This window comes from Thunnus thynnus, chromosome 8 (assembly GCF_963924715.1).
Source record: "Thunnus thynnus chromosome 8, fThuThy2.1, whole genome shotgun sequence".
NCBI lineage: Eukaryota > Metazoa > Chordata > Actinopteri > Scombriformes > Scombridae > Thunnus > Thunnus thynnus.
Window position 1 is genome coordinate 13,349,077 of NC_089524.1, and position 27,266 is coordinate 13,376,342.

The following is a 27,266-nucleotide window of genomic DNA, read 5'->3' on the forward strand; positions in this document are numbered from 1 at the left end:
GGGTGAAATCAGGCGATGTAGAGACGTGAAATATTAGATCTTAATGTGGAACGACACAAATCTCCACAACATTCATTTAGACTAATTAAATGTATGTAAAATTGGTGACAGTTAGACAAAAATATGCAGATATAGACGAGGTAGGGATGTGGCGTGAGGTTACCTGTTCTTCAGGTGTTGTACAGATCCAAGACACTGGAACCTGCCGTTGACCATTATGGCCATTCTGGTGCAGAGAGCCTCACATTCCTCCATACTGAACATACAGACACCAGATAAAATCAATTTTCTTTTGCACACTGAGGAAACTACCAACCAGAACTGATGCAGTAGTAGATACAGTATGTTATAGTAAAGAGAGTGACAGTAATCAATCTGAACTGATATAAAAATCACTTTCCATCAGTATTTGTATTTTTCAGCGCTCCACAGATGGAACAGGGGGTTGTGGGTATTCCAACTGGGTATTATAACCTTGCATTAGATTGATATGGACTTCTGATGGATTTGTATAATTTAGTGAACATCTCCTCCTACCTGTGGGAGGTGAGAACTACTGCTCTTCCCTCTTTGGTGACGCTGAGGATGCAATTCCACAGAAACCTTTTAGCCTTTGGATCCATGCCGGTGGTGGGCTCATCCTAACAACAAGGAAAGAAAAGTGTGAAGGAAATAACCAGCAAGAGTTGAGATAAAAATAAGAGAGTCTATGTGTATGTTTTGAAAAAAAAAAGTTGATAATGAAAAGTTTTTGTCAACATTTTGCAACACTTTTTATCTGTATGTTGTTTAATGAAAGAGTTGTACAATGTGTTACTGTGTGAAATGTTTTTCTTACAGTATAAATGTAGTATTTGTTTGGACATTCATGTATTTAAGTTTCTTTATCATATCAAGGGGGAAAGGTGACAATTCAGCTACAATGTCTCTTTGCAACCAATAAATGTGTCTATTATTTATCCAACCCTTTATTGACAGGTGAAACAGATAATAGAATTTGGTTGGCCATTAGGTGACTTTAAGTATCACTGAATTCTTAAGGTTTCACCCTCTGTGCTGAGAAACAATCTTAGTGTTTGCTCTCCAGCTTGTTGGTGAACAAGTTAAATCCTCACTAGGAATATGACAGGCGGAGACCCGATGAGGGAGATGGCAGTGGAAAGTTTCCTCTTGTTGCCTCCACTGTAGCCTCCAGCCTCCCGCTCAGCGTACTGGGTCAGTCCCAGCTTCTTCACCCCCCACTGAGCCACCTAAAGGACAGCAGAGAAAGAATGTCACTGTGACATCTTGCACACTGCAGCTAAATATACACGTCCATCCACAGGGGAATGCCAAACCTTTTTAAGTTTAGTGTAGTATAGAAAGACAGTGACAACTGTACACTGGCTGACTGACCTTGACATGTGAAATGTTAAGAACGTGCAGGTTATGCAGAGCAGTGAAGCATCTCTTTACACTTGGACTTTTACAATTTAGAGATTCAGTGTCATTTAATTTAACTACCTACAGTACAGGTAGTTAAATGTGTAAAGAACAAATGGGAGGATGTTCATTCACATCTCTACATCATATCTTGCTGTTATAATTTCGATCTTGGGGTGAACTGTTCCTTTACGGCACCTTGGCGACAGACTCCTCTGGCACCCCTCGCATGCGGGCGTACAGCTCCAGATGTTCCCGACCTGTCAACAGGTCGCTAATAGCGTCAAACTGTGGGCAGTAACCCATCAGCTGGTGGACTCGCTCCATCTCTGTCAGGACACTGAGAAACAACAGAAACACAGTTTCACACCTCATTTGTTCTGGTTGACGTTGTTTAGCAAATGAAGCCTTTATAGAGGTTGAATTTCAGTTCCTGCAGTGGGTGGTGGAGAAAGTTTATACCTGTGGTGGTTGAGGAAAGCTTCACCACAGGTGATGGGCGTGTCTCCTGTCAGCATGCGAAACGTAGAAGTCTTCCCTGCTCCGTTCACCCCCAGCAGGCCAAAACACTGGAGGACCGAAACACAACAGTACCATGTTACAAATTCATATATTCATACAACAGCTAGAGGCAGCAGCTGGGACGTCTCCCTGGATACTATGTGAATTTATTTGATCAAAAATTGGATAAAAGTAGTAGTAATAGTAGCAGTTCTTGTGGTGACAGCAGCTGTAGCAGTAGTAGTAGTAGTATAAATATGATCACAACAACAAATGTAGGTCTGGAAGTAGCAACAGCAGTATTTTTAGAAGCAGCAGCACAGGTGGTAGAGGTATTAGTAATAGTAGCAGCAGGAGCAGCTGTAGTAGTAATGAAAACATAATAGTAATGATAACATCAGAGGCATTAGCAGTAATCTCACTGCAGCAGTAATATTGGTTATATTAGTAGTAGTTGCAGTTCAAGAAGCAGTAATTGTGTTGTAGGAGAAAATTGTGATTTATCAATACAGTGGCAATGAATAACAATGTTTCAGACTACAACAGTAACTGCAGCAGATAAACAAGGCTGCACTGCTGATTAGAACAAATTAATTACAGACTGTTACATTCGGTGTTGTTATCTCTCACCTCGCCGCGAGGAATCCCGAGACACAGACGATCCACTGCTGGCTTCCTGCCTGCTTTGTAAACCTGAGAAACACAAAACACTTTGTTGCACTGACAACCAGGAATTCACTCTCAGTTTAGGATCAATTGAGAAGGTTTATCAAAGACTTTGCTCATCAATACGACTTAATACACTGATTATGTGTATTTGTGTGCGAGAAGATGCTGTGTCACTTTACTCATTGATACTAAACTCCAAGATGACACATGATGGCAGATTGCAATTCAAACAGAAATATGAGTCAATTAAGATGAACTGCACATTCAGTTCTGCTTGTTTGCTGTTTGTACCTTGCTGAGATCTATCATGGTGAGGATGTCGGCTTGCGCGTTGCCAGTTTTGACCCTCTGTCTCTCCCTGGCCACGTCTTCATCTTCTGGACCGAGAGGAGGCATCTCAGGCTCGGCCCACCACGGCCTGAACAGAGCAATACAACACCAGAGAATTTAATTTAGCTTTTTCTGCTTTACTACTGTGGAATAGTGTGTAAAAGTATGACAGCTACAGTCAAAAGTTTCATCTTTCCTATTTGCTTGAATGAGAAACTGTGTTCAAATGTTTGACTGGTAAAGATGCTGCAGTTCAGTTCTGACCAAAAGCTCTGTCTGCGTTTTATTAAAATACTTTAAAAAAACATCCCACCTGATTTCTAACAGCAACATCTGTATAATTATTACATGTTTAATTTCATTCATCATGAAAAATGCCAAAGGTCAACGTGCCAAAACAAGAAATACATTTGAAGACTGATCTTGTGTGGTAGAAAAGTGCTGGGATAAAAATCAGAAAAAGCAGAGAGGTTCCTCTGTTCATGGAGACAGGAGTCAGACAGGAGTTTTGAATATACCTGAAGCGAATGAAGAACTTGTATTGCAGCAGTATGGTGAAGATGAAGAAGATAACACCTTCAGCTGCCATTGCAAAGAGGTTCTTCCCTACAAAGTCCCACTGAAGAGGGTCCAGAGTCTGTTTGGTGCCTAGAAGAGGAATAATTGCACAAAGACATTCCTGGAAAACAATCTTAAGTCATGTGTTTTAGCACATTTTAACACAAAGTTAGTGTGTAAGCAAGTAAGTGCTCTGTAGTGATCTAGCTGGTACATAAAAGGGTCTAAACAACACAATATGTAGTATATTATATATTCAAACTGCGGTGCACAATCACCTCAACAGTGAAAAAGTTTGCAGTTTCTCAGAGTACAGGGTAATACTTTGTTTCTTAAATAATGAAGAGAAAGATATATACTATGCAGTACATAAAAGATTTATACTCAAACAGCAGGAATAAAACCCCTCCTTCGGTCCGTACCCAGTCTCTGAAAGGCGTCTGCCATGGCCTGGTTCTTGGCCATATCGATGAGTCCTCGTCCCAGGCAGAAATGAGGGAAGATGAGGAACACCTTCTTCAGGATCCGGTTCACCTCATTCAAATGCTGGAGAGAACAAATCACCAATAAATCGTGCACCAGATAAAGAACTAAAGAACAATTTTTTAATCACTGAAAGATTACTGCTCAGTGTGTTGCAACTTATGGCTTTTGTACCTTTATTTACTTTTACTGACGACATTTTATAACTTTGATAATGAATTTGTAAATTCCCAAACTTTTAAAGTTCAGAGCTGGATGTGACTGAATTCAAACTCTCACTGATGGAAACAATGTTGCTGTAACGTGTAGCTGTATAGGTCAATGTTTATGCATGATCGGTGCAGTTTGTACCTCGTCTACAAACAGCTCCAACACAAATGTGGCGATGCTGCCGTTGATCCCGATGAAGAGGTTGATGGAGGTCAGAACAACGTAGGCCGTGCTTGGAACGGAGAACACAAAGGATGCTGGGTACATCAAAGGGGTGATGGACCACCTACAAGGAATGATTAGATAATCCAGTAAGTAAAGACAGATACTTTACTTTTGTTACAGACCAGGATCCGACTGGCGGAGGGGGACAAAAGAATCTTTGTCTACATAGAGACACATGAAAATGAGAAAATCATCATAACAGTAAATTCAAGTTATAAGGAAGCCATTTAAACTTAAGTTAGTGGATTTGGGTTCATTTAACTCCATCATAAAATGTCATTCGGTGTCTAACAAGATAATTAAAAGGTTATCAATGAAAATATCTGCCTTTGTAGTTATGTATGAATGAAAGAAAAAATGAAAGAAAGGTCAAGATCAAGACAAGTGCACAGGGAGGCTCTGAAATGATCTTTGGTGAATGAATGGGACATTAAAATATTGAGACAAACAGATCAAAAGAAATCAGTAGATCCTGAAACATTGGAACAGATATAAGTCACTCAGACTATTCAGTCTACTCAGATAAGATGATGCATGATTTTAGGAGAGGTCAGTGAAGTCATCCTGAACGTACCCGTAGAGCAGGAGGAGCAGGACGAGAGCAGGCAGGTTGGTCTCAGAGACGTATGACTGCTGCTGGAAACTGATGAAGATCAGCACCACCATGGTGGCTGGGACAGTGTAGTTCAACTGACAAGATGACAAAATATAATTTCAGGAAAAAGAGGAAGACTTTCTTCTGTGTGTTTATTGAGCCAGTGAATATTATTTTTCACTGAGCATCATCTGACGGCTAAAAATAAAGAACTAGATTGATACATGACTGTCCTGATGGTGCTAAAAGGCAAACACTGAAAAGTGTCCAGATGTAATTGAGCTTAAAAACATTGTAACATTTAAGTTACCGGGTGTTCATACCAGACCAAAAACAGCCCTGCATTAAGAGAAGGAGCTTCGCTGTTGGAGGTGTGTTGTTTTAGGTATCAGGAGAGGATGAAATACAACCCAATGAAGCCAGTTGGAGTAATAAATCCATAAATTTGAAGGCTTATCAGACTCGAAACACTTCCCAGCTCTTTATAATACTAACAGACAAGATTTTGCAACACTGGAAGGGTATTATGACGAGAATAATTTTATCCTTCATTTTGAGGATTGCCAGTTGAAATAGGCTGTACTCTACCAGGAATGTGTGCCTGCACATATTAGATGCTGAACAACATCTCATTTAAACTGCAGCAAAAGTTGAACAAGGTTAAACTTTTTTTGCTGGACGATGCGGGCCGAGCCTTCTGGTCCCCAGCATTGGCACTTAAATTGCTTCAAGGCAGTGGTCTCATTGAAATGAATGAGGTAGCTTTCACACAGAGCTGTAGTCTGTCTGAACACAGCCTGAGCTTTGGAACAAGGTCCTTATCGCAAGCAATAATAATAAATGTAATAAAAAAAAGGTTTCATTTATGATAGAAAACCAACTCAGCCTTAATGTGGCAGTAAAATTATTAGTCGGCATATAAAGTTGATTATCTTAAGTCCATCAAATAATATTAGATTCAGATTACATTTCATTATTTACAGAACTACTATTTTGACAGTAAAATCTGAATATACTGTAGTTGGAAAGTAAGACAGAGGTCATGTTCCCTTGATGAGGCACCTTGTAATCTGTGGCTTTTATTAATCTCAAAGTTTACACTGTCACTGACAGAATTAATCTGCTCCAAGTGTCAGTTTCTCCGCTGCTGTAATATGATGCATCACTAGACTCATTCCTTCCGATGAAGCTGTCCCACCAAGTATGATAAATTACTTGACCTAACTGTCCAAGAACAGGACATTTTGAGATAGTTTTCAAAAGGAACACTTTGTAAGAATATGTGTTGAGTACTGACCATGTCCCAGGTGAAATTGGCCAGCCAGTAAAGGATTGGTTTGACCCCGCTGACAAACTGAAGGTGTTTGGCCTTGCTGACTCGCTCCTCAATCAGGAAAAGGACAAAGCTGGCTGGCACAAAGGACATGGCAAATATCACGCAGATAGAAACCAGAACATCCACTGATGTGGCCATCCTAAAAGAGAAACACAGAGTCAGGTAAACACAAACAAAACATACTGTACATCATGACTAGGTCTAGCTAAATAGTTGTAAAATGACCCGCTGTTTTTGACTGCAGATATCCAATTATTAAATTAGCTTCTTCTGTGTAACTGGCTCAAGGTTCTCTCAGTCAAACTATCAAGTATGCTACACATTACTGCCAATTAAAGTGAATTATTATATTGAATAGACTTGAAACTTCCTTCAAATAGGTAATCTATTGGGAATAAAGAGCCCTGATTGAGATAAATTCACCACTTGACAACTGATAGGGGTCAGTATATCCCACATCTGCCAACATCCACCCAAAAACCCCACAGCAGAGAACTAACATGGCCATTTCACTGAGTTGCTCCTTGGTGAGGTTGAGCGGGTGGTTGTAGGCGGTGATGCCGTGTTTTCTCCTCTCTGGACCTGGTGGCAGGCTGGCTCTCAACAGGCCGTTGTTCATCACGTTAACAAATGACACCATAGCATGCCAACCTTTATTATTGTACCACACCTGAGTACAGCGGAGAGAGACACATTTTTCACTATTAAAGCTGACTGTATGGCGAGAAATATGTACACACAGCAGATGTTTATGTTTGGCCAGTTATTGACAGAAAGATGAAAAATACAGCAAAAGTTAAGACATAAACACACAAAAAAGAGACACACGTTTACCTTGACGTTATTTTGACTGTTCAGTCCTCCCAGAAAATCTGGCAGTCTGTTCAGGAGATGATCCAGTGAACTATTCTGTGATGCACCAAAAAAAACATCAGAAACATTAGAAACATTCAAGGAGACAGCAGGGTTGGTTAAACAAGCCTGAAAGCTCATTTCACCTGTGGAACTTGGTAACGAGTCCTGATTGCCATGATCGAGTCTTGGACATGATGCACCTGAGATAAAGTCTGGGTGGCGCTGCCCCCGAGGGAGAAGCCTCCATATCTGCAACACAGTGATTTAACTTTAAACAACTTCTGGAAATGTACCAAGTATAACAGTTTGTTTTGTGCCTGTCTGAGTACAGGATTCTCAAACTGCAAAGTACTACAGTTATAGGCACTGAGGTTGTTTCTATGCCAACAACTTACCTGAATTCATTCACCCACTTCTTGGTTTTCAGGCTGTGAATGACACGTTAAGGGGAAACTGTGAATCTGTGAGGAAATGGCTCTCTCCATTAACATCAGTGTTCTAACCACAGCCGTCTGTCATTTTGATACTCAAAATATGACGGCATTCACTCAAAAATGACACATTTTTTAGAAACATGCAGATATTTCAATTCTTTTGTCTCACATCATCATCATCATCATTCAGGGGAATATTGGTGTATACTGTTTGGAAAGTGTCAATATTTTGCATGTCATCAACATCAGCTATTAAAAATAAAACTATCAATAAGGTTATAAGTTGTATAGTATGTAGGCTACAATTAATCAGATTTTATATTAAACTGAAAGACATTGATAGAGGAATAAAAGCATTTTTTTTAGCAAATTTCTTCATTGGGAAATAAACAATAATTATTTTTTTAACAAACAAAACTGGGTCTTGATCATTGACATTAAAGACAGAGACTGCCTGATGGAGGTTTAGAGTCTGTCCAATAAGCTACATTAAAAACCAAAAACTTTGACCTAAAGTGAACAAAAGTACTTAATACGTAATATAAAATACTTGTATAAATATTATTAATTGAAGTACCTTTTCTTAAGGATCTGAGAGTAGGTCTTCACCAGATAATCAGAGATGTTATAACTTGTCAGATTTTGGAGGACGTCTCCAGTCAACCTCTTAATCTGAAAAATAATAAAAAAAGCAATGAGGTTAGATACAGGAACAGACAACAGTATCTTCCACATACACAAGCAAACATTTCACAAAGATGTTAAAGGGCTGCAGAAAACATTAACTGTGTTTTACATTAAGATACATTTTCAATTAATTCTTTATATGTGCTTTTACTCAGCTCCATTTCAAACGAACGAAGATCAAGATAATGTCACATCACCATGTGAAAGTGCAGTGATGATGTTTTCAGTCCAATCTGCAATCCTGGATGCAGAACTCAGATCATTCAACAGTAAATCGACCCTGATCTGACATCATACTGACCTGCGGAGGCGGAAGTCCACCGGCACCCTGCGGACAGTCAGGGAGCATCCGGCGGACATCCTCTGTACTACACTGACAGTCAGGAGAAGGTCTCTCTCTGCTCCAGTTGCCTCTGCTGAACATTTGCCAGGTGGAGTACGACAACTGTGGCCGCATAAAGAAGCCGCCCCGCTCGTTTTTACACTGAGGGCTCCTGCAGGGAGAACATGCAGTAGAGTGAACATCGATTGAAGGTTTTTAATTTAAACTTTGAAAAGTTGCCTGAATATAATAGTATTAAAATAAAGTGCACAAAAACTGAATATTCATAGCTATACAGATTTTGCAAAACCAGACACTTGTGTTGACAGAGATAAAGTTGTAGAGTAGATGGTGTGGCAATTTCTACTAAATGCCAGTCGAGGTCATAGATTACTTAATCCAGAGTATTATACTTTGTGAAGATTCCACAAAAAGATAGAGAAAATCTTAGTTTCACCCTAAGCAGTAAGGTTTTTGTACAGTGTAATGAAAATTTTTGTACTTTTTGGTATTCACATGTTTTTAATCACTTAACTGTCTTCCATTTGAAGTATGTTGGAAACTTATCTTTGATTCCATCACACAGCATAAATAAAAAACACGACAACTGATTGATGACAGACATAATCTTCAACAAGATTAAAATGCCGATGTGTATTTTTTGCTGCCTATCATGTGTTTAACATAATTTTGAATGTGGTATTTAAGATCCGGATATTTCTACCTTCCTTGCTATTTCCGCTACAGTAATGCCAGTCAGAGAGAAGTGTATTAGAAATGATGAATCATGTGATTCTGTATTACTGTGTGTGTGTGTGTGTGTGTGTGTGTGTGTGTGTGTGTGTGTGTACAGAGGCTGTCTTACGTGTTGTTGTACTCTTCCTCTTTCTCCATGCACTTGGTACCAAAACCTGGCTGGTCAAGCAGCGCTTCCAGCAGGTTCTCCACAGCCGTGTTTCCAGGGGCGTCGTTGCTGTAAATATGAAATCAGAGGTCCAAATAACAATAACAAGGGATTGTGTGACGAAAACAACAGACTTGAACCTCCATTTCGTAATAGGTTACCAGTGACAGAGTAACAGAGTAGACCAAACTATTTAATTGGAAGAAGAAAACAAATCAAAATCAGGAGACTACAGATTACCAATAAAATGGACGTGCTACAGCAGCTATCAGTTAGTGCAAATTATTTGATGAATACAGATATTTTCTGTGCTGTAATAGTAGTAATGGTGAATATTTGGGTGCAGGCCCACCTGTAGAAGGTGTACTGTTCTCCATACATCCAGGGCTGGAGCTGCAGAGAAGGGTACTTCCCAAATGGAGGTGCGATGAGGCTGAAGAGCAGGGCGATGAGCACAAACACAGCAGGCAGAACAATCTGAAGCACAAATAAAACTTCAGCTGAGTGACTCCTCCAGACCAACTTACAGACAGAACGTATTAATTATTGATGACTAGCAGCTGATTCTCCAGAGAAGTCAATAAAGACCCTAACCACTAATTAGTAACTGACAAAGAGAGGACAGCAATTGTTCTCATTATGGAAACCATTAATTCTATAACGACAGATGGCCTTTGAATCTAGCTCTCTAACAGCTGCTGGTGTTTGTCATCACCTGAGCAAAGAAGCCCCTGCGGCTCCTGCGAGCGTAAAGCCAGCGTTTGATGAAGAGAGCTCTCAGCTGTTGCCAGGTCAGCCACCATCCGGTCAGGGGCAACCCACCTTGGCCATCTCCGCTAAGCAGGTCTGTCTCCTGAGGTTCTGCATGCAGGGAAGGTAAAATGTGAGAACATACACTGATATAACGGGCTCAGTGCTGTCCACTTCTGAGATGATGGAGGTTCCCATTTGACTGGAAAAATACAGGCTAGAAATCTGACATGACCTTAGACTTTACGTATTTTATTGCTCAGTCTTGTTTTTAGAAATAAATCTTTCATTTAAAAAAATTTCTCTACCATTAAAAAAGTATGGTGTCTCACTCTGCCTAAAGTTTCTTAACGAAACACTGAGTAATTCTACAATTTGGCAGCGAAAAGGGAGAGCGACAATATTTTCAGATATATCTAATATGGGGAGAAAATAAAAACACTATCTTTTTCTATCTAATTCAGACTTTCAGTGAGTGGTGATCTGAAGGTACCTTGCTTACGAAGCCTTTTCCTTCCTGGCAGCATTATGGAAACAAACAATCAGACTTGGAGACAAAACAGCAGACTGACTGTACATGAAACACTGTGTGACACATACATGTATTTGTGCAACTATGAGTGTGAATACACACCTGTCTCTGGTTCTTCAGCATGTCGTCTTTGCACTCTCTGCCTAGGTTGCTGCCGATTATGTGGAGGTTCAGCCTGCGGCTCTGGTTCAGCATCCACACCAGTTTCCTCTGCTACTCGCAGAAAGATCTGGATATGATCAGGATGTCATGATAAAAGATTAAACTCTTTACAGACAAAGTTAGGTGGTCTTTGAATTGATATTTAGTGTTTTTAACTCTGTGTCAAAGTGTGACAGACTTTTCAAACAGGGTAAATCTACAAGGTCTAAAACAAGAATTTTGTGAATGAAACAAGCGCCAACAGGTTGAACAACAGTTGAAGCCACAGGCAGCAGGTGGCAGTAAAAGAGCGTCCAGTAGTAGCTTTACGCAGAGGTCAAAAGAGCAGCACGTATACCTCACACTGAGCACTTATCAGGCTCCATAAATCCGCTATCAGTGTTAATCTGATGTTAGCGTTAAGCCCATTATGACCATGGCTGCTCCACAAATATCCAGCCTGAGATCACGCAGGTGGGAACTGGAGGCAGATGGTGGGTGCATGGGTGAGCTGGTGTAGTATGTGCAGTGTGCATTCATCATCATTCGTGGGAATATCAAACCCATCACTAGATTGAAATCTCAGATATACTGTGAAATAAAGAGAGATTTATCTGGTGGTGATGGCTTAATAAGCATTGTGTGAACTCATTTGGCAAGGGCTTGAATGTAACGGATGATCGTTTATATGTAAAAGTTCAGCACTGCAAGTTTAATTTAATTTTTCTGTGATGAGTTTACTGCTAACCAAGCTGGCCATTATACTAGTTGTCTGAGGCTAATGTGTTGCTAATACAACACTTAAAGTAGCTGTTAGTTTAATGTTGGGCTGTCTGTTATGTATTTTATCTGTTACGTATTTTACTCTCTTTACTTTTACTGCTGGGGGCTCTATGTGTATGTTTAATAAATTAATTATCATGTTGTACCTCCTATGTTCTCTTAATGAGTTTGTTTACATGTGCACTAGTATCCTGGTTATGATTGTATTTTTGGAGTATCCAGGTTATTTTTAGCGCATGTAAACACCTTATCCTGGTTTCAGAAACCTGGATATGCTACCTGGAGTACTCCAATAGAAACCAGGATACTGTCGCATGTAAAGACCTGATCCAGGTTTCTGAACATTCTTTGTTGGTGCAGAAAATAGAGGCTGGGATGTTCAAAACACAACTGAAACAGATGATTAGAAACCTGGATACTGTTAGAATCATACACACAGACATAGGAATAAGCAGGATTCACATGTTCCATGTAAACATCCCGAATATGATCAAAACCAGGATAAAACACTCAATGTTGTTTTTTAAATACTGGTTTTACTTTGTTTCCTCCAGGCATTAGGGACAATGTAACTAATCGGACAGCTAGTCTTTAGTGTACTTTTGTGAATCAATTTTCGGTCTTTACTGTACTATCTTTTTTTTTATAAAACCTTTTGTCTCTTGTTATGGATTCTCATCTTTTTCTGATTTGTAGTCACTATCATTGAATGTGTTGTCTTTTATCCAAAACAACAAACTTTTCTCTGTTTCATCATTACTTCTAGTAAAAACTGCAAACTGTGTGTTTAGCTCGCTGTATAGCTTTGCACTTACACACATAATGAGGGCAGAAGAACCCTTCAGGCCTTTTTTATGCCAGTATCAGTCACGTACATGTACATACAGTATGACTGAGACTAATGTTTGTTTTATACAGTAATTTAATATTTTTTAGTTTTTGTAGTTGTGTGTGAAATTACGTTTTGACTTCCTTGCCACGGGTGTAGAAAACATCTGGCCAGTGGAGAAAGTGACTTATTTATTCATCCATCAAAAAGAATGTAAATGTAAATATAATGTAAATACTTACTTCCTCCAGTGTGCTGTCTGAAAGGCCATAGCTGCTGAGGCCCAGCTCACTCAATCTCTGGTCCAGTTCAGACAGGAAGACAGCCATGCTGGTGTCCTTAGCAGCCATCTGGGGCAGGTTCATCACCGCCTCGCGCCCTGACTCCTCCACCAGCCTCGCACCCGGGATGTGGTGCTGCGCCAGGGAGAGCAATGCTGCCAGGTCTGCCATGAAGATGATAATGAGGAAATGAGGTGAATCAGACCTCAGCCTGACTATACTGCAGTCTTATCCTTATTTAATCATCACTTGTAGAAAGTGCAAATGCACCAAACTGCACTTTACTAACACTGGACCATCTCAGTTTAGAGAAGTTTAACACTCACTTGAGCTGCTCTCCTCACTTCCCAACCCGGTGTCTTCACTCATGGAGGACTCGCTGTCCTGAAACACACATTAGAGTTTACATTTACAGAGAGGCCAAATATGATGGTGTGACCTACACAGAAAGCCAAAATATCCTCCCAAGTCTGTGGATTTTGATTCTTTAATGTATTGTGCATCTCATTCGACATCAAATTTTTTTTACATTAAAAGGCTCTTTCTGTGTCTCTGTCACTGTTTCACTCCTATGTTGTTGTTATAACCTGGTCAAAGTAGCAAAATTAAGTCAAGATTTTCAAGGTTTTGGTTTGTTTGAAGTTTGTTTTTCCATCATAATTTTCTGTAGTCCTATTAGGGAAAGGTATATCAAGCTATTTACACATTTGGTGGGTGTTTTTTTCAATTTTTGGACTGCAATTGTGTGAATGTGAGGCTGAGCATCACTGAAAAACCTTGAGGAGAGGAGGCAGCTTGCTGGAGCTGGTACTGGTACTGGTACTGATACTGGTACTGCTGGGCATGCTGGTGTCCAGTCCTTCTCTCTTGACCACAGTGAGATAGTATCCAGATCCCAGTTTAGATTTCAGAAAGAGTGGCGAGCCGCAGCAGCACAACTTCCCCTGAGAAATGATGGCGATACGGTCACCTAGCAGCTCCGCCTCGTCCATGTAGTGAGTGGACAGGATGATGGTCCGGTCTGACAGAGACAAGACAGCAAAAACACATATTAACTTTATTTTATTTCTCATACATTTGTATATTTATTGTTCTCTTGTTCACTACATTGTATGAAGGAGAAGGATGCTTACAGAGCAAATGGAACCAGTCCTTCATACCAAGGTGTCACAGAAATGTTACAATATACTGACAACAGGTTGAAATGTAGAAATTATATGCATAGATTTCAAAACCTTTCCTTAATCCCAGATGATAATTTTTCTCATCTCTTGGTTACTCATGTAATTCTTCAATTCAAGCTAACAAAGCAATGAGTTTTTCACACCAAACCAGCAGTGATTGTTTGGCAGCTGGAACACTCGGGCATAAAATGCATCTCATCTTATCTTAAAACGTGACCTTGTATGCCTCCGCCAACCAGTCAAGTCATGTCTGTCCAGACTCATATAATATTTGTAGTGAAGACTTTGAAGGAATTTAATAAAGCCACCACAGTTTCAAGGTGGGCAACCAAGATTAGTGTCAGCAATTCAGTATCCGACCAAATGTGAAATATAGTCACAATCTCGCCTTCTGTTCCAGAGATATGGTGTTGAATAACGGCCAGAAAAGTGTTTTTGCAGAATATTATGATGTCACATTGAAGATGACCTTTGACCTTTTGGATATAAAATGTCGTCACTTCATCATTTTATCCTATTAGACATTTGTGTGAAATTTTGTCATAATTAGCGAATGAATTCTTAAGTTATGGCCAAAAATGTGGTGTGACAGTGACCTTTGACCTTTGACAACCAAATTCTAATCAGTTCATCCTTGAGTCCAAGTGGACGTTTGTGCCAAATGTGAATAAATTCCCTCAAGGTGTTCCTGAGATACCGCGTTCACAGGAATAGGATGGATGGACAACCTGAAAACATAATACCTTCAGCTACGGTTGTTGCCAGCGCGGAGGCATAAAAATCCTACTTATTTGTATCTAATAATATTATTTCCTGCCCCAGAAATCATCTTGCAAACTTCAAAAAGTATATCATGACATGCTGCCAGGTCCTGACCCCCCAGGCTGACACAGCTCCACAGCCCCCCTGGCCCACACCTTTGCGGTATTTGAGCAGCAGATCCCATATCCCACGGCGGGAGTACGGGTCAACGCCAGCTGTAGGTTCATCCAGAACAACCACCTTGGAGCCTCCGACAAATGCTATCGCAACAGACAGCTTCCTCTGCATACCACCTGACAGACAGACAGGGAGGATCTTAGTTTTGGAACAGAAGAATTTATCAAGAAACACACGGGAGGGTCAAGTCATGTTTTGGTACAGAAGTTAAACCAGTGAGTCTACCAGAGAGATTCTTGGTCTGTTCGTGTCGTTTGTGCAGCAGGCCGACATCGTCCAGCAGAGTTTCAAGCTCAGCCTTCACCTCTGCTTCAGACATACCCTTCAGACACCCATAAAACCACACATGCTCCTCCACTGTTAGACTGAGAGAGAGAGAGACAGACACACTGTTCAATGACTCATAATAACAGCAATGCAGCAACATCTCATATCATACAAAACCAAAGGTAAAAAACAATGTGCCTCCATGATAGCTTGTTATCAGTGTGAGCAGAACACAGCAGAGATTGGAGAGACCAGTCTTACATGTCAAACAGGACATTGTGCTGTGGACAAACTCCCAGCGTCCTCCGGATGATGTCCATGTCATGGCGGATGTCCATCCCCTTGATATACACTGTCCCCGAGGTGGGCGGGAACAGGCCAGTCAGGACAGATCTGACATCAGATACACAAGTATAAATGATCTCATACATTTTACAGACTTTAATTTGTGACCTTATGAGTGATGATGCTGGCTGAGAAATTACATCATCACACTGTAATCTTCAACAAACACAAAAATGTGCAACAGATGAGGTGACAAAAGGTCATCGCAGGGTCATCTAGACTGTGAATATGTTCCTTCATATTTACTAGACATCTAATACCTGTAATAGGTTGTCAACTAGTACTAGAGGGAAAGGCTTAAAAGAACCGGTGGTTTAACTCAACCAAAAAGATTATTTCAGCATCAAATCCTATGGAAATAAAACTCTAAACTGCCCTCATAGACATCTTTCATCTTTCAGTCCTCAGCTCTTACATGGTAGTAGTCTTGCCGGCTCCGTTGTGGCCGAGAAACGAGGTGATCTGCCCCTCGTAGAACTTCAGGTTGAGGTGGTTGACGGCCAGCTTGGCTCCCTTCTTGTAGATTTTCACCAGGTTTCTTATGCTCACACCCAGGACCAGGTTAATGGGTTCTGGCTCAATGTGATCTGATGACAGGCACATAATGTATTTATGTATTATAAGATATTACATTTATAAAACTAAGTCTGCTCTCACAGTTATGGAGGAAGAATAACGTTAAGTCTGGACTTCACAAGTCTCCTCAAGTTCTTGAACTGTGTAGTTAATGGACTTATTGTCTCAGCTCATTAACTTGATTTGTATTAACAGGCTTAAGCTCACAAAACTACGAGTACGGTTGTTTAACTGGTATGAAGACCAGAGGAGAAGACAGCAGTAACTGGCAAGTTACTAAAATTGTTCAATACACACGATATTTATGAGTCATGTGACTTCTATCTACAAACTGATGGTTGCTTGTAAATATATAAATAAAGTCAGTGTAAGAAAAGAGAAACAGGTGCTGATGTGCAGCAGCTTCCCGAGTGTCGTACCTTCATCCCCCTCTGTAGGCGGAGGGGGAATCGGCATTCCCGCCTCTAGGGGGACTCCACCCCAGTAGTTGATCTGGAAGATGAAGTACCAGGGCCTGGGGATCCCATATTCACCTGGCGTAAACACACACACACACACACACACACACACACACACACACATCACACATCACACATCACACATCACACATCACACATGCACACATTCAGTTGAAGGAAATTTTTGGTATTTTCAACACTGGGTCTAAATGAAGCACAGGCAGGTTTTTCTTGTTTTTCAGAAAGGTTTAGTTTAACCAGAGTTTCTTTAGCCACAGTTCATTCCTTTGTAAAGCTGTTTTCAGCAAAGCAGTTGTATCTGCTTCCACTATGACAGTGTTGACTATAATGTTATGCTAACTTACAGATACATGGGCCAAAATTACATCAGAACATTATCAAAAAAGCACTGGCAGCATACTGTGAAAAAAATAAGCAAAAGAGCAAATTTGTCTATTATTAAGATTTCATTTTACTGTTTTAACAAGACTAAAAAATGCTTTTCTTTTGTTATTATCTTTGTACTAATAAATCTAGTCTTCAGTCTGAAGACTAATGTAAGAAAAACTTGGACAAGTTATGGATTCAGTCCTAAATTTGTGAGTAAGACTCCAACTAAAGTCTATCATTTGAGAAATGCTCGACATCTGTAGACTTGGAAGTTTATAGTCAGTGTTGGGAATAAAGTGTTACAGAGTAATTCCACTACTTTTGGTGGTAACTAGTACTGTAACTAATTACTTTTTCACATTAAATAGCACAATTACAATTATTTAAATTTAAATGGGATTGAACTGAACTGATTTTGGGTTGTGGGGAAAACGAAACGGACCCTTTACTGGGTGGATTGAACTTTTGCGTTAAAAGTAACGCAAAAGTTACTTTCGCTAGTGACTAATTACTTTTTATATGCAGTAATTGGTAAAGTAATTCTATTACTTTTTGAAAGAAGTAACTAGTGACTGTAAATAATTACTAATTTTCAGTAACTTGCCCAACCCTGTTTATAGTTTACTACTTTACAGAGAAGAGAAACTGGTTCTTTCATGGTACATTAACTTTATCCTCTGATTGTATGTCAACAGGAAATAAAGTGCACATTATACTTTTGGCATTACTAGTCGGAAGAAGTTGCAGAATTATTTTGCCTGAGGAAGAACCAGTCAAAACGTGTTGACTTTATTTCAGTTCAATAAAGTTTTAGGAGCTTTAATCCAGAGTGCAGATTTTTTTTCATAGCAAGATGAAGTTATAATGAAAGTGAATGCAATCGTACCAGGGAACACGGCTTCGATGTACCAGGCTGCAATGGCGTAGATGAAGGCGTCCACGTAAAGCATGACTATAGAGGTAGTGAAGTTGTATGAATCTCCTTCCACAGGACTCGAGTGCAGGTTGTACCACTGGATTCCCACACCTTGTTCCTCATACTGAGAAAAGTACTCACAGCCGAATCCAAACGCCACAGGAGAGAGAAAACTCTGATGGAAGAAGGAACAAACTATTTTAAATCTTGTAATTGGGACAGAAGTCAAAAAAGCCCAAAAGATTTACATAACTATTTTACTCACAGCAAGGACTCTGTGACTGGTCTTGAGATGGTCTCTCCAGGCCACACACAGCACGTAGGGCAAGTAGAGGCTGAAGTATATGAGCCCCCCGCAGGCAGCAGCCAGGTTGGCTTTGGAGAAGAAGGTGCTAATGAGGAAACACTGCATGATCGTGGCGGTGGCAAACGCCGTCAGGAAGAAAAACACAACAGCTGGGTCGCTGTATGGCAGGATGTCCCCCCACTAAAAAGAAGGAGGAGGAGGAAGAGAAGATGGGGTTGTCAGTGGCTACAGGAGACAAATGTTGAAAAAAATGAAAGATGTACTTTGGACAATAACTGTAGTATTCTACGAGGCTATAAAACACCTGAATTCGATATCAGCCCTCTCATATTTTTACAGATATAACTAAAGCCTAATAATATTTTTTCTGGATAAACAGGATGATGGTAAGATTTCAAATTTTCTCATGATTTTTGTGGCATTACATAAACATCACTGCTGTTGTTTTCAGCTGAAACAACAATTACTGTAATTAGCTCAACAATTACATGTTTTTCAAGTAAAAAGCAAACTAGGCTGATCTCACCCAGTCAGCAAATTTGTATTTTAGTGTGTATTTTTCTTTTTTGAGTAAAGTGAGGGGTCATCTTGCCTTGAGCAGAGCAATAAGGAGCGCTGCAGACACCAGGAAAGGCACAAGGCTGCTGATGAACCAGCTGAGCCACAGCGTTTCCGTACCCAGACCCATAATCCTCATGGTTTCCTTCAGCCTTGCCTCCTTCTCGTATACCACGCCCTTGATGATCATGGCCACTGAGTAGATCCAGGCCAGTGTCATGAAAAGTGGCAGGGAGCGGTTCAGCACTCGGAGGAAACTGTTGGAAAGGAAAACAAAAATTTAGATTTATTTGGTGATGCAAAAATGATACAAAAAATGATACAGGGAAAGATGAAGCAGCAGGTTTTGATGAGGACATCTCGATTGCCCTCGAGGACCCCATTTGATCCCTGAATCACGCATCAGTAACTACTTGCCTACATGTTAGAGAAGTGAGTTTGAGGCCTTAAAATCCTGTTCAAATCCACACGCCAAGTGGGGAATGATTAAGATTAACAGCTACTACTGAGGTGTCCCTGAACAAGAAACTGAACCCTCTGCTCAGTGGCTGCACTGGTCTGTCCCCACAATCAATGTGTGGCAACAATGACATATGACTCACACATCATCCACATAGCAGGGGTATGGCATCTGCTGGATGTAGATGCCAGTTGTTTGTTTAACTCCGCTCAGGATACGGGTCACAGCTCTCTCCACCAGGTCCTGGACGTACACGAAGCCGCCCCAAATGTAGCGCATGTCATTGAACGGGTCGGCCGCTGGACCAGGATCCCAAAACCTGAAGAAAAAACACCAAATACATCAACAAAAAAAATCCTTTTGTTCGTCCGCGTTTGAGTGCTGGTGAAAAAAAAATCTCCCTTTTGCCACATAAAGACTGAAATAAAGAAAACATTTGTACAAACTCAAGAGTAGCATTTGGTTTGTTAACACACACAGAGGAGCAGTAATCTTTTAATGGTGGTAGCAACATGACAAGCAACTAAATTTCACCTTCCCGAGCTAAAACTTTGAGGACAGATCAGGTTTAATCTCAATCTATTTTGTCCAGTTACCTCAAAATGATGCTCTCAGCCTTTAAAGGATGAATTTGTGGATAAGTCTTAAATAAAGAAGCAGCATCAGCACAATACCAGTGAATCCCTAATTCAAGCACAATTCTATGTCTATTCACTTGAAACCTAAACTGTGCTCTCACAACTCCAGTGAAAAGGTCTGTAAATTAATGTAATAAGCAGGATGTTTTGGGGGTCTTCGGTACCTGTCCTTGATCTTATTGGTGCGAGTAACATCATCAATGTCCATTCGGATCTTGTAGGTGATGTGGGGCGGCAGCTTAGAAGATGAGGAGTTTGGAAGCATGAAAACCACACCTGCCCAAAACTGCCTGTCCTCCAGTAGCTCCAGCGCCCTGTTGATTAACTGACCTTCAGTGTCAAACCCCTCAAGTTTGTTCAGGGAGAAACACTGCAGGAGACGACAGGAAACACAAAAGATATGAGAGGTGAATGAAAGGGAAGAGAATCTGTTGCAGCAATTTTTGACTTTTTGGCTTGAGAGCAGCATGAAAAGAATCAAGAGTGCCAAAAGAGGATGAAAGGAGAACCTCAGTGATTTGTGCAAGAGTGGCGATGGTGTGGCTGAGGTCGTTGTAGATGTCCAGCCAGGTGGGGGGCGCTCCAGGCCTCCGAGGGGTGTCTGGCGGGGGTGTAGACAGGAAACGTGTGATCCGCGAGGCCGTCCAGGATGTGTTCTCCAGACGCATGTTGACCAGCACTGCGACCTCAGGCCGCTTTAACAAATCCTGCCACACACACATATGTTATACGACCAAATAACATACAATGTGTCTATAAACTCATCCGTCCTGTAGAGTAAAACAGTAGCTGGTGAGTCAAACCTGCAGCAGCTGAATCTCAACGCTGCTCTCCATGTAATTCTTGATTTGTGGTCCCACCTCCATCCAGGCTTCATTCAGCTCCTGGAGGATCTGCAGGTCCTCAAAAGTCTTGTTCACCTTCAGTAGAAAGAACTTCTAGTTACCTTAAATGGATGAATTTACATATTTTGCCAACCTTTGGCTTTCTAAAAGAATACACTTTACATCAAGAAATGTTTAAGATTTAAAATAACTGGTTCTATATCTGAGGATGCTGCAGTGACATATTGTCTGACTTCTTGAGCTAAACCACCAGGACATCATGTAACAAGGAAATTTAAAAATTTGGTCAGGTTCCTGTCCCAATGTGAGACACACAACCTGTTAATTTACCAGTCAGCTATGCAATAAAACTGTGTTCTACCAGTCTACATTAAACCTGAATGGAGTCATTAATCAAAAACTAAAACGCTTGCTTATAACTAATGATGTTACACAAGAAATGGTTAAAATATTAAGAGGGATGTTTTGGTTACATAAAATGCCAGCGCAGTAATGTTTCTACAACTTGAGTATCATCAGCAAACAACAAGAGGATTTGTTAATCTTAGTCTTAATCATCTCAGAATCATTCTTAGAAAAATGTTGATCCATCTGAATGAAAACAAACTAAAAGTAAACTTCCTTGCCTGATTTCTTTCCCTTTGTTAAGATAAAGTCAAGTGACAATCCTTGAACTCTCTAAGGTGTGACTTGTACCTCTTTCATGACTTGTTGTACTTCAGGAGTGTCTGGTGTATACAGAAGTTTTCCACTGAACAGAGGTTTGATTCCTCGCCACACAATGCGAGACAGAGGGTTGGACTCCAGACCCTGGATCAGATTTTTACAGAATGGAGCTGCAGGGAGGAACGAACAAACCAAACAGGAGAAAATGTTGAAGATATCTGATTAAACAATACAAAAGTACACATACTACAGTCTGTTGTTCATAATGCCAATGACGATTTTTGGAATTACTATTGATCTTAAAGCTCACAAAAGAATCAAACCTTGAGAAATCCAGTTTTCTTTTTATTTATGATCATTTGCATTTTGAAAATCAACTGAAAAGTTCAGAAGAGCATTTGCCAGGTTTCAGTGTTTTAAAGCAAATAATAAAGACTGTTAAACAAGAAATAATTTCCTCATCTGCATAGTCCAACAACTTATCCAATATCAGTACAGATTTCCTACAAATAAACTACTGTAATTATACACAAACTAGGTTGTGGAAAGCCTCTTACTGGTGTTGTTGGCCTGGTCCAGGACGGTGTCCTCAGTGCCGTTTTTGCCCAGGAAGGACTTGATGTCATTATCTTCATACCAGTTGAGTGATGGTATTCGCTCACCGCCAACCTCTGGATGACCACACATGATCCTTGAAAAAGCCCGAAAACTCTCCCTGGGCAGTGCTGTCCGATTCACCGGAGACAGAAGTTGCAGCGCGGTGCTCATTTCCGTAAAGCTGGAGAGGGAGGAGAACTGAGGGAAGACAGAGAAGTAAGAGCGAAGGTTGCGGAGGAGGAGAAAGGAAACACAGACAAGGGAAGAAATGCAGGGAGACTTGATGACATGTGATATATCCTCGTGCAGAAATGGTTGGTTGGTTAGTTGGTTGATTACACTTCGCAATATGAAAGACTCAAAATGCAAAAAGCAGAGGCTGCTTGAGACTGACAATCCTATCACTGTTTACAGGCTGTTGTCTGAACTAAATTTAAGGAAAGATGGACATGAAGATTCAGGTTGTGATTCAAGTGTTCTTACATCATCCATGAGGACAGCCAGCTCCTGAGAAGCTGTGGTGACGGCTTGGCTGATGACCCTGAGGTCGCCAGCGTTGGCCATCAGACGGTCTCTCTGACAGGAAGGAGGGAAAACAATGAATCCACTGAATTTTGTGTTAATTAACACTAAAACAGATGCATATTTCAACAATTGATTAATAAAAAAAATCCAAACATTGTGATAGCACTTATTATGGATCCCGTGTCCACTGATTCCTACCGTGAAGAACTTAGTAAAGTCAAGCTGAGTGATAAAGAGGCGCTCGGCCTCCTGCAGGACGTCAGCTGGCAGGTCACACAGCTGCGTCTGCAGATCAGTCATGACTCCTTCTCCTCTGTCCACCGTCACAAACTGTCCGAACATGGTGGCGTTACACACCAAGTCCTTCAGCTGCATCTGAGCTCCGGCCACAGCAACCTGGATGGTAAACATTGATATCCCAACTTTAAGAAACAATATATAAAACCTGTTTCTTACTTGCAATGGTCATCTGAGTTGAAAGTACATATTCTCTGTTACAGTTATACTTTATGTTGTTTAAGGCCGACTTTACTTCATACTACATTTCATGATTTCCTTCATTCTGCTTAATTCAAAGCCCAGTGTTTTTTTTTCCCACCACTTACTTTAATCATTTTCATTATTTGTGCATTAGGACTATAAAAATATTACTTGTAAGTTTCTATGGAATTATTCTCAAAATGTATTAATTTAACTTTAATGTGTCTGAAATGCAAGTTAAGTAGATTTGGCATCTTTTGGGGAAAAAAGTTGATATCTCACCTGAAGATTGAGACGAGCCTTCAGCAGCTGGTCCACAGTCACAGGCGACAGGCTGCCGTTGGTCATGAGGAAGGTGGAGAACGTCTCATTGGCTCGCAGGTATTCTTCTATTGGGAGATCTGCAGTGGAAACATGAAGATGAAGTGCTCAGTGCTACAATAAAACAGTATTACAAATAGACGTTCACAACAGAATATCTAAAACAGATTGCTCAAAACACACAGATTAGTTCATTAAACTAGGATGATTACAGTTAATTAGTTGATTTTCAGGTAATACCTGAAATCCTAAACTTAAACTGCTTACTCATATTTCATATCTCCAGCTGAAAACATAAATATTGTGTTTTCTTGTGGCTCGCTAACTTTAGTCTGCTCTATCAGGCTCATCAGCAGGTAGTGAACCGTCTTAGGAAAACTCATTTTCTTCCAGTGCCAGCAATCTGTTATATTCCCAAAACTCAAAAATGAAAATACACTCAGGTCTGAAAGCTGGATCAGTCTTGTTGAGTTAACTGATATTTGCAGTTTTCATCATTCATGACCATAACGTTCATATAGATAGACTAGCTCATTAGCTTACCTAAAGTTATGGCTTGTATGGTTAGATTGAAGTTAGAAGGTCAACTAAGTAAACTATTTATATTGGCCACAGTTACAGACTTGATAATACTAATTTCTTCCTCTCATCATTTTTTGGGTTTTCAGTGGACATCAATGTAATGAAAACCTGTTCAGCAGGAAAACAGTTCTTTTATTCTGCGCTGTGAGGTTGAACTTAAGAATTTAGGTTATTCTACCTCCTAAAAAGCTATACCAAAGAGAGAATCTTAATAAACTAAAACTGCAATTTCCATCAATTAATAAAATGAACAGTTTTGAGTTTTTATAGCATGTTCTTTACTGTATGAGTAGGTCAGGATTGTGGGAGTCATCAGATGTCTGTTGGACCATTAACATGGGATTTGTTGCAGAAAAGAACCCACTGAAGATCCTGCTTTCATTCATTCAATTATTTGTCAGGGGTAGACATGTAACTCAATCTGCACACAGCAAGGAGAGGCTCAACAGCCACTCAGTCCTGCTTTCACAACCAGCTCAATAAATGGCCGCATTCAGCCAGTCACTCGACACCTGTTAAAAGCCATTCAGACAGACCAGCTACTGGCTGCTACAGTAACTCTTCAGATAAGTCTGGGAACAACACTGGATAAAGAAAGAATCAATTATATGTTTTTTTGTTATTGATAGCCTGCAGGGACTTTATCCCATTATATCCGACATTTCTTTCTTATAGTTTAGCTACACAGTGACAAAGAAACCGGCATCTTTAGCGATCTGACATTTGAAACAGAGTTCCTTCTCAGTATACTCAGTCAGATCTTCCTTGAACCACCATTAATCAGTTTTAGGAGATGCCCTACTCTATAAGATAAACTGGTACACAGTCATCTTCAACTGAACACCCAACAAACATGGTTGGGTCCAAAACCCAAGGGGTCCTACAAGTGTAACCACTGTAATCGCTGCACAAATGTAATACAGACCTTTATGGATTCAATCCAATTAAGAAACTGAACTGAATCAGGTGCTGCTATAGAAAGTTTTCCACCAGTTTGTTAAAGTGTAACTGTGTTACAATGTCAAAGTATCCCTTCAGATCAGAGGGGATTCAAACAAGCTGTCGTACTTGGCCAAGCTCCAGATCTTTCTCCCAGCCTCCAGACGCTGTCCATCAGATCCTGAAAGCCAGTGAAGCTCTGGTTTCCGCTGTAGGACAGAACAGTCTGGGCGTCCACAAAGAGACGAGAAATTCTGGAGGAGAAGGACAGAGAGAGGAGTCCTCACTGCGACAGACACGACTTGCAGTTATATATTTTCAGATAACCAGTAAAGACTAATCATCATCTGAGAAGACTACTGAGTTCAATCAAGTGCCCAGTTGACCCCAAATTTAAGTAATTCAAGGAAAAATTTGGTTGTTTCTAGCATGAAAAAAAGATTATCTGACTCTCAAATTTGATCAAAAGAGAACAACAACTAAGATGAGATTTTAACACTCTCTGATCGTTATTGTTATGCAATAACATGTAACCATGCAATAATAAACTCTGACAAAAATAAATGAATAAATAAATCCTACTAAATGTTGAGCATGATGGATTTCCTAGGTTTCAGGTTTTTTCATAACACACTGACATGAACTGAAACCAACTTTTACCAGGAAAGTAACCAATTATCCTTAAATTTCAGGTATGCTTTGAAAATGGGAGGCAGTCATGAAACATACATGCAATTTGTAGCTAACAAGCTAAAACAGTCAGAATAGCCCTTCCATCTGGTGCTGAGCCATTTTGCTCAGAGGCTATATACTGTTTGTTTCAACTGTTAGCTAGCAAGCAAAATCTGGAGTGGGTTTTAAATCAAAGCTGCACATTTTACTTTCGCCTGACATATCTTATAGCTTTGAGATCTAAAAATAAGCCAAATTCAAGATCAGTACAATTCTAAAATTTGGATTAAAACACTTTTACTTATAATAAAATAAGACAATGTACTCCTGACTGCAGCTTGTCTGTTCATCTGTACTACTGTTTCCTTCAAACAATGATCCTCTTGTAAACTCCACCACTCCAGACCTGTCCATGTTTTTACCTCCAGTTTACCTACATGGAGTTGTCAAAGTTGCCAACTTGGCCCGGTGTCTCCCCTGGTGTCGGGCTGTGGAAGCAGGGGTTGTTGATGTTGCAGATAATGCCCTGAATCCAGGGCAGGGTGCCTGCTGATGGCAAGGCTTTGTTCGGGAAGTGACCTATAATTAAAAGAAAAGAAGAACAAACAGTGCCAGTTCAGTAGCAGAAGATTAGCTTGGGATACGACACAATGAAAATATTGTGCGAGTGACCTGAAAAACAATCCTACAAAAAAACAAACAAACAAACAAACAAAAGAGACAAACAGCTGTTATGTGCTTTTTACATAACTGACGTTACATTATGTTATGTTATGATCCTCAACCTGTTGTGAGCTGTTGTTACATGCAACCCTCATGAAAACAGAAACAAACAAGAAAAGAGGATGTAGATTCTCACTTTGTCTTTGTGCAAGAAATGTCTAAGAAAACACACTTGCACAACATGCATTGTTTGAAAAGTTTTCATGCTCACAAGCAAAATTTACTGTATGTTGTAGCACTGGATGCTTAGTGTCCACTCCTTTACTTAGAATACATCCAAAGTAGTAAGTAAGTAGTAAAGTACTTCTTTATATAGAATTTCCACATAATAAATCCCTATATAAGTTGGTAATATGCAAGGTTCTGTTTTGAGTTTTCTTTTCCAACTTGTTATTGTCTTTGGAAAGTTAACATTATCTGCAAAAATAAAATTACTAAGATGTAGCTTTTAGGGGTCATAGAAAGTTCAGGACACTCACCAACTGGCCTATATTGTGTTATGTTACATTATGTTACCATGTCATGTTATGTCACCTTATGCTAATGCATAACTTTTCAAAGAAGGTCAACAACACAGCAGGTTAGGAAAACAACTGTGCGTGCGTGGCACAAGAATCGCTCTCACTGATCTAATCCTCTTTAGCTGGTTGGCAGGAGGCCATTTTTCAGACCTGTAAGTCTTTTTCAGACCTGCAGGTTAGAAAAACAATGATTACATAATATGACTCACATTGGCTCTGTTTGTAAGGAGGGTGCGAATGACGAACAGAGATGAGGATAACGAAGAGGAAGAGCGGCCAGAGGAGCTCGATGATCAGCTGGATCTACATGGGAGGAGAACATGCGAACTGTTACAGGTGCATCAAGTAATCCATCAACTTCAGTGACCTCTGTCAGAGACCAGCAGGAGTGTCCCCCAACCCAGTCACCCACTGTGGCCCACACTGTAACTGACACAGATCATTTATTTCTGTATTTTATTTCCAAATTTTACATCTAACCAGAAACACAAACACACACAAACATGGTTT

The 27,266-nt window shown here is 40.2% G+C and overlaps 1 protein-coding gene across 2 annotated transcripts in view; it reads right to left on the minus strand.

Moving 5' to 3' along the window:
• abca7 (ATP-binding cassette, sub-family A (ABC1), member 7) overlaps positions 1–27,266 on the minus strand; it is a 34,921-nt gene that overhangs the window by 4,768 nt on the left and 2,887 nt on the right. The window contains exons 3-48 of one of the 2 annotated variants that reach the window (XM_067596634.1): positions 26,966–27,059; positions 25,950–26,091; positions 24,970–25,094; positions 23,281–23,399; positions 22,717–22,914; positions 22,477–22,569; positions 21,954–22,191; positions 21,427–21,566; positions 20,689–20,805; positions 20,395–20,592; positions 20,050–20,255; positions 19,390–19,566; positions 18,822–19,044; positions 18,188–18,409; positions 17,893–18,097; positions 16,578–16,691; positions 15,998–16,169; positions 15,499–15,630; positions 15,196–15,335; positions 14,949–15,086; positions 13,624–13,868; positions 13,174–13,231; positions 12,809–13,011; positions 10,916–11,042; positions 10,775–10,798; positions 10,247–10,392; positions 9,884–10,008; positions 9,493–9,600; positions 8,607–8,799; positions 8,196–8,290; positions 7,580–7,612; positions 7,328–7,433; positions 7,164–7,238; positions 6,830–6,999; positions 6,291–6,468; positions 4,973–5,088; positions 4,315–4,459; positions 3,903–4,026; positions 3,441–3,570; positions 2,884–3,010; positions 2,554–2,616; positions 1,885–1,991; positions 1,621–1,762; positions 1,116–1,250; positions 538–641; positions 164–256 (exon numbers count right to left, since the gene is read on the minus strand). In XM_067596634.1, coding sequence (XP_067452735.1) covers positions 164–256; positions 538–641; positions 1,116–1,250; positions 1,621–1,762; positions 1,885–1,991; positions 2,554–2,616; positions 2,884–3,010; positions 3,441–3,570; positions 3,903–4,026; positions 4,315–4,459; positions 4,973–5,088; positions 6,291–6,468; positions 6,830–6,999; positions 7,164–7,238; positions 7,328–7,433; positions 7,580–7,612; positions 8,196–8,290; positions 8,607–8,799; positions 9,493–9,600; positions 9,884–10,008; positions 10,247–10,392; positions 10,775–10,798; positions 10,916–11,042; positions 12,809–13,011; positions 13,174–13,231; positions 13,624–13,868; positions 14,949–15,086; positions 15,196–15,335; positions 15,499–15,630; positions 15,998–16,169; positions 16,578–16,691; positions 17,893–18,097; positions 18,188–18,409; positions 18,822–19,044; positions 19,390–19,566; positions 20,050–20,255; positions 20,395–20,592; positions 20,689–20,805; positions 21,427–21,566; positions 21,954–22,191; positions 22,477–22,569; positions 22,717–22,914; positions 23,281–23,399; positions 24,970–25,094; positions 25,950–26,091; positions 26,966–27,059 — 6,365 coding nt within the window. The remainder of the gene's footprint in view (positions 1–163; positions 257–537; positions 642–1,115; positions 1,251–1,620; positions 1,763–1,884; positions 1,992–2,553; positions 2,617–2,883; positions 3,011–3,440; positions 3,571–3,902; positions 4,027–4,314; positions 4,460–4,972; positions 5,089–6,290; positions 6,469–6,829; positions 7,000–7,163; positions 7,239–7,327; positions 7,434–7,579; positions 7,613–8,195; positions 8,291–8,606; positions 8,800–9,492; positions 9,601–9,883; positions 10,009–10,246; positions 10,393–10,774; positions 10,799–10,915; positions 11,043–12,808; positions 13,012–13,173; positions 13,232–13,623; positions 13,869–14,948; positions 15,087–15,195; positions 15,336–15,498; positions 15,631–15,997; positions 16,170–16,577; positions 16,692–17,892; positions 18,098–18,187; positions 18,410–18,821; positions 19,045–19,389; positions 19,567–20,049; positions 20,256–20,394; positions 20,593–20,688; positions 20,806–21,426; positions 21,567–21,953; positions 22,192–22,476; positions 22,570–22,716; positions 22,915–23,280; positions 23,400–24,969; positions 25,095–25,949; positions 26,092–26,965; positions 27,060–27,266) is intronic. The other variant, XM_067596635.1, reaches the window with a different exon arrangement.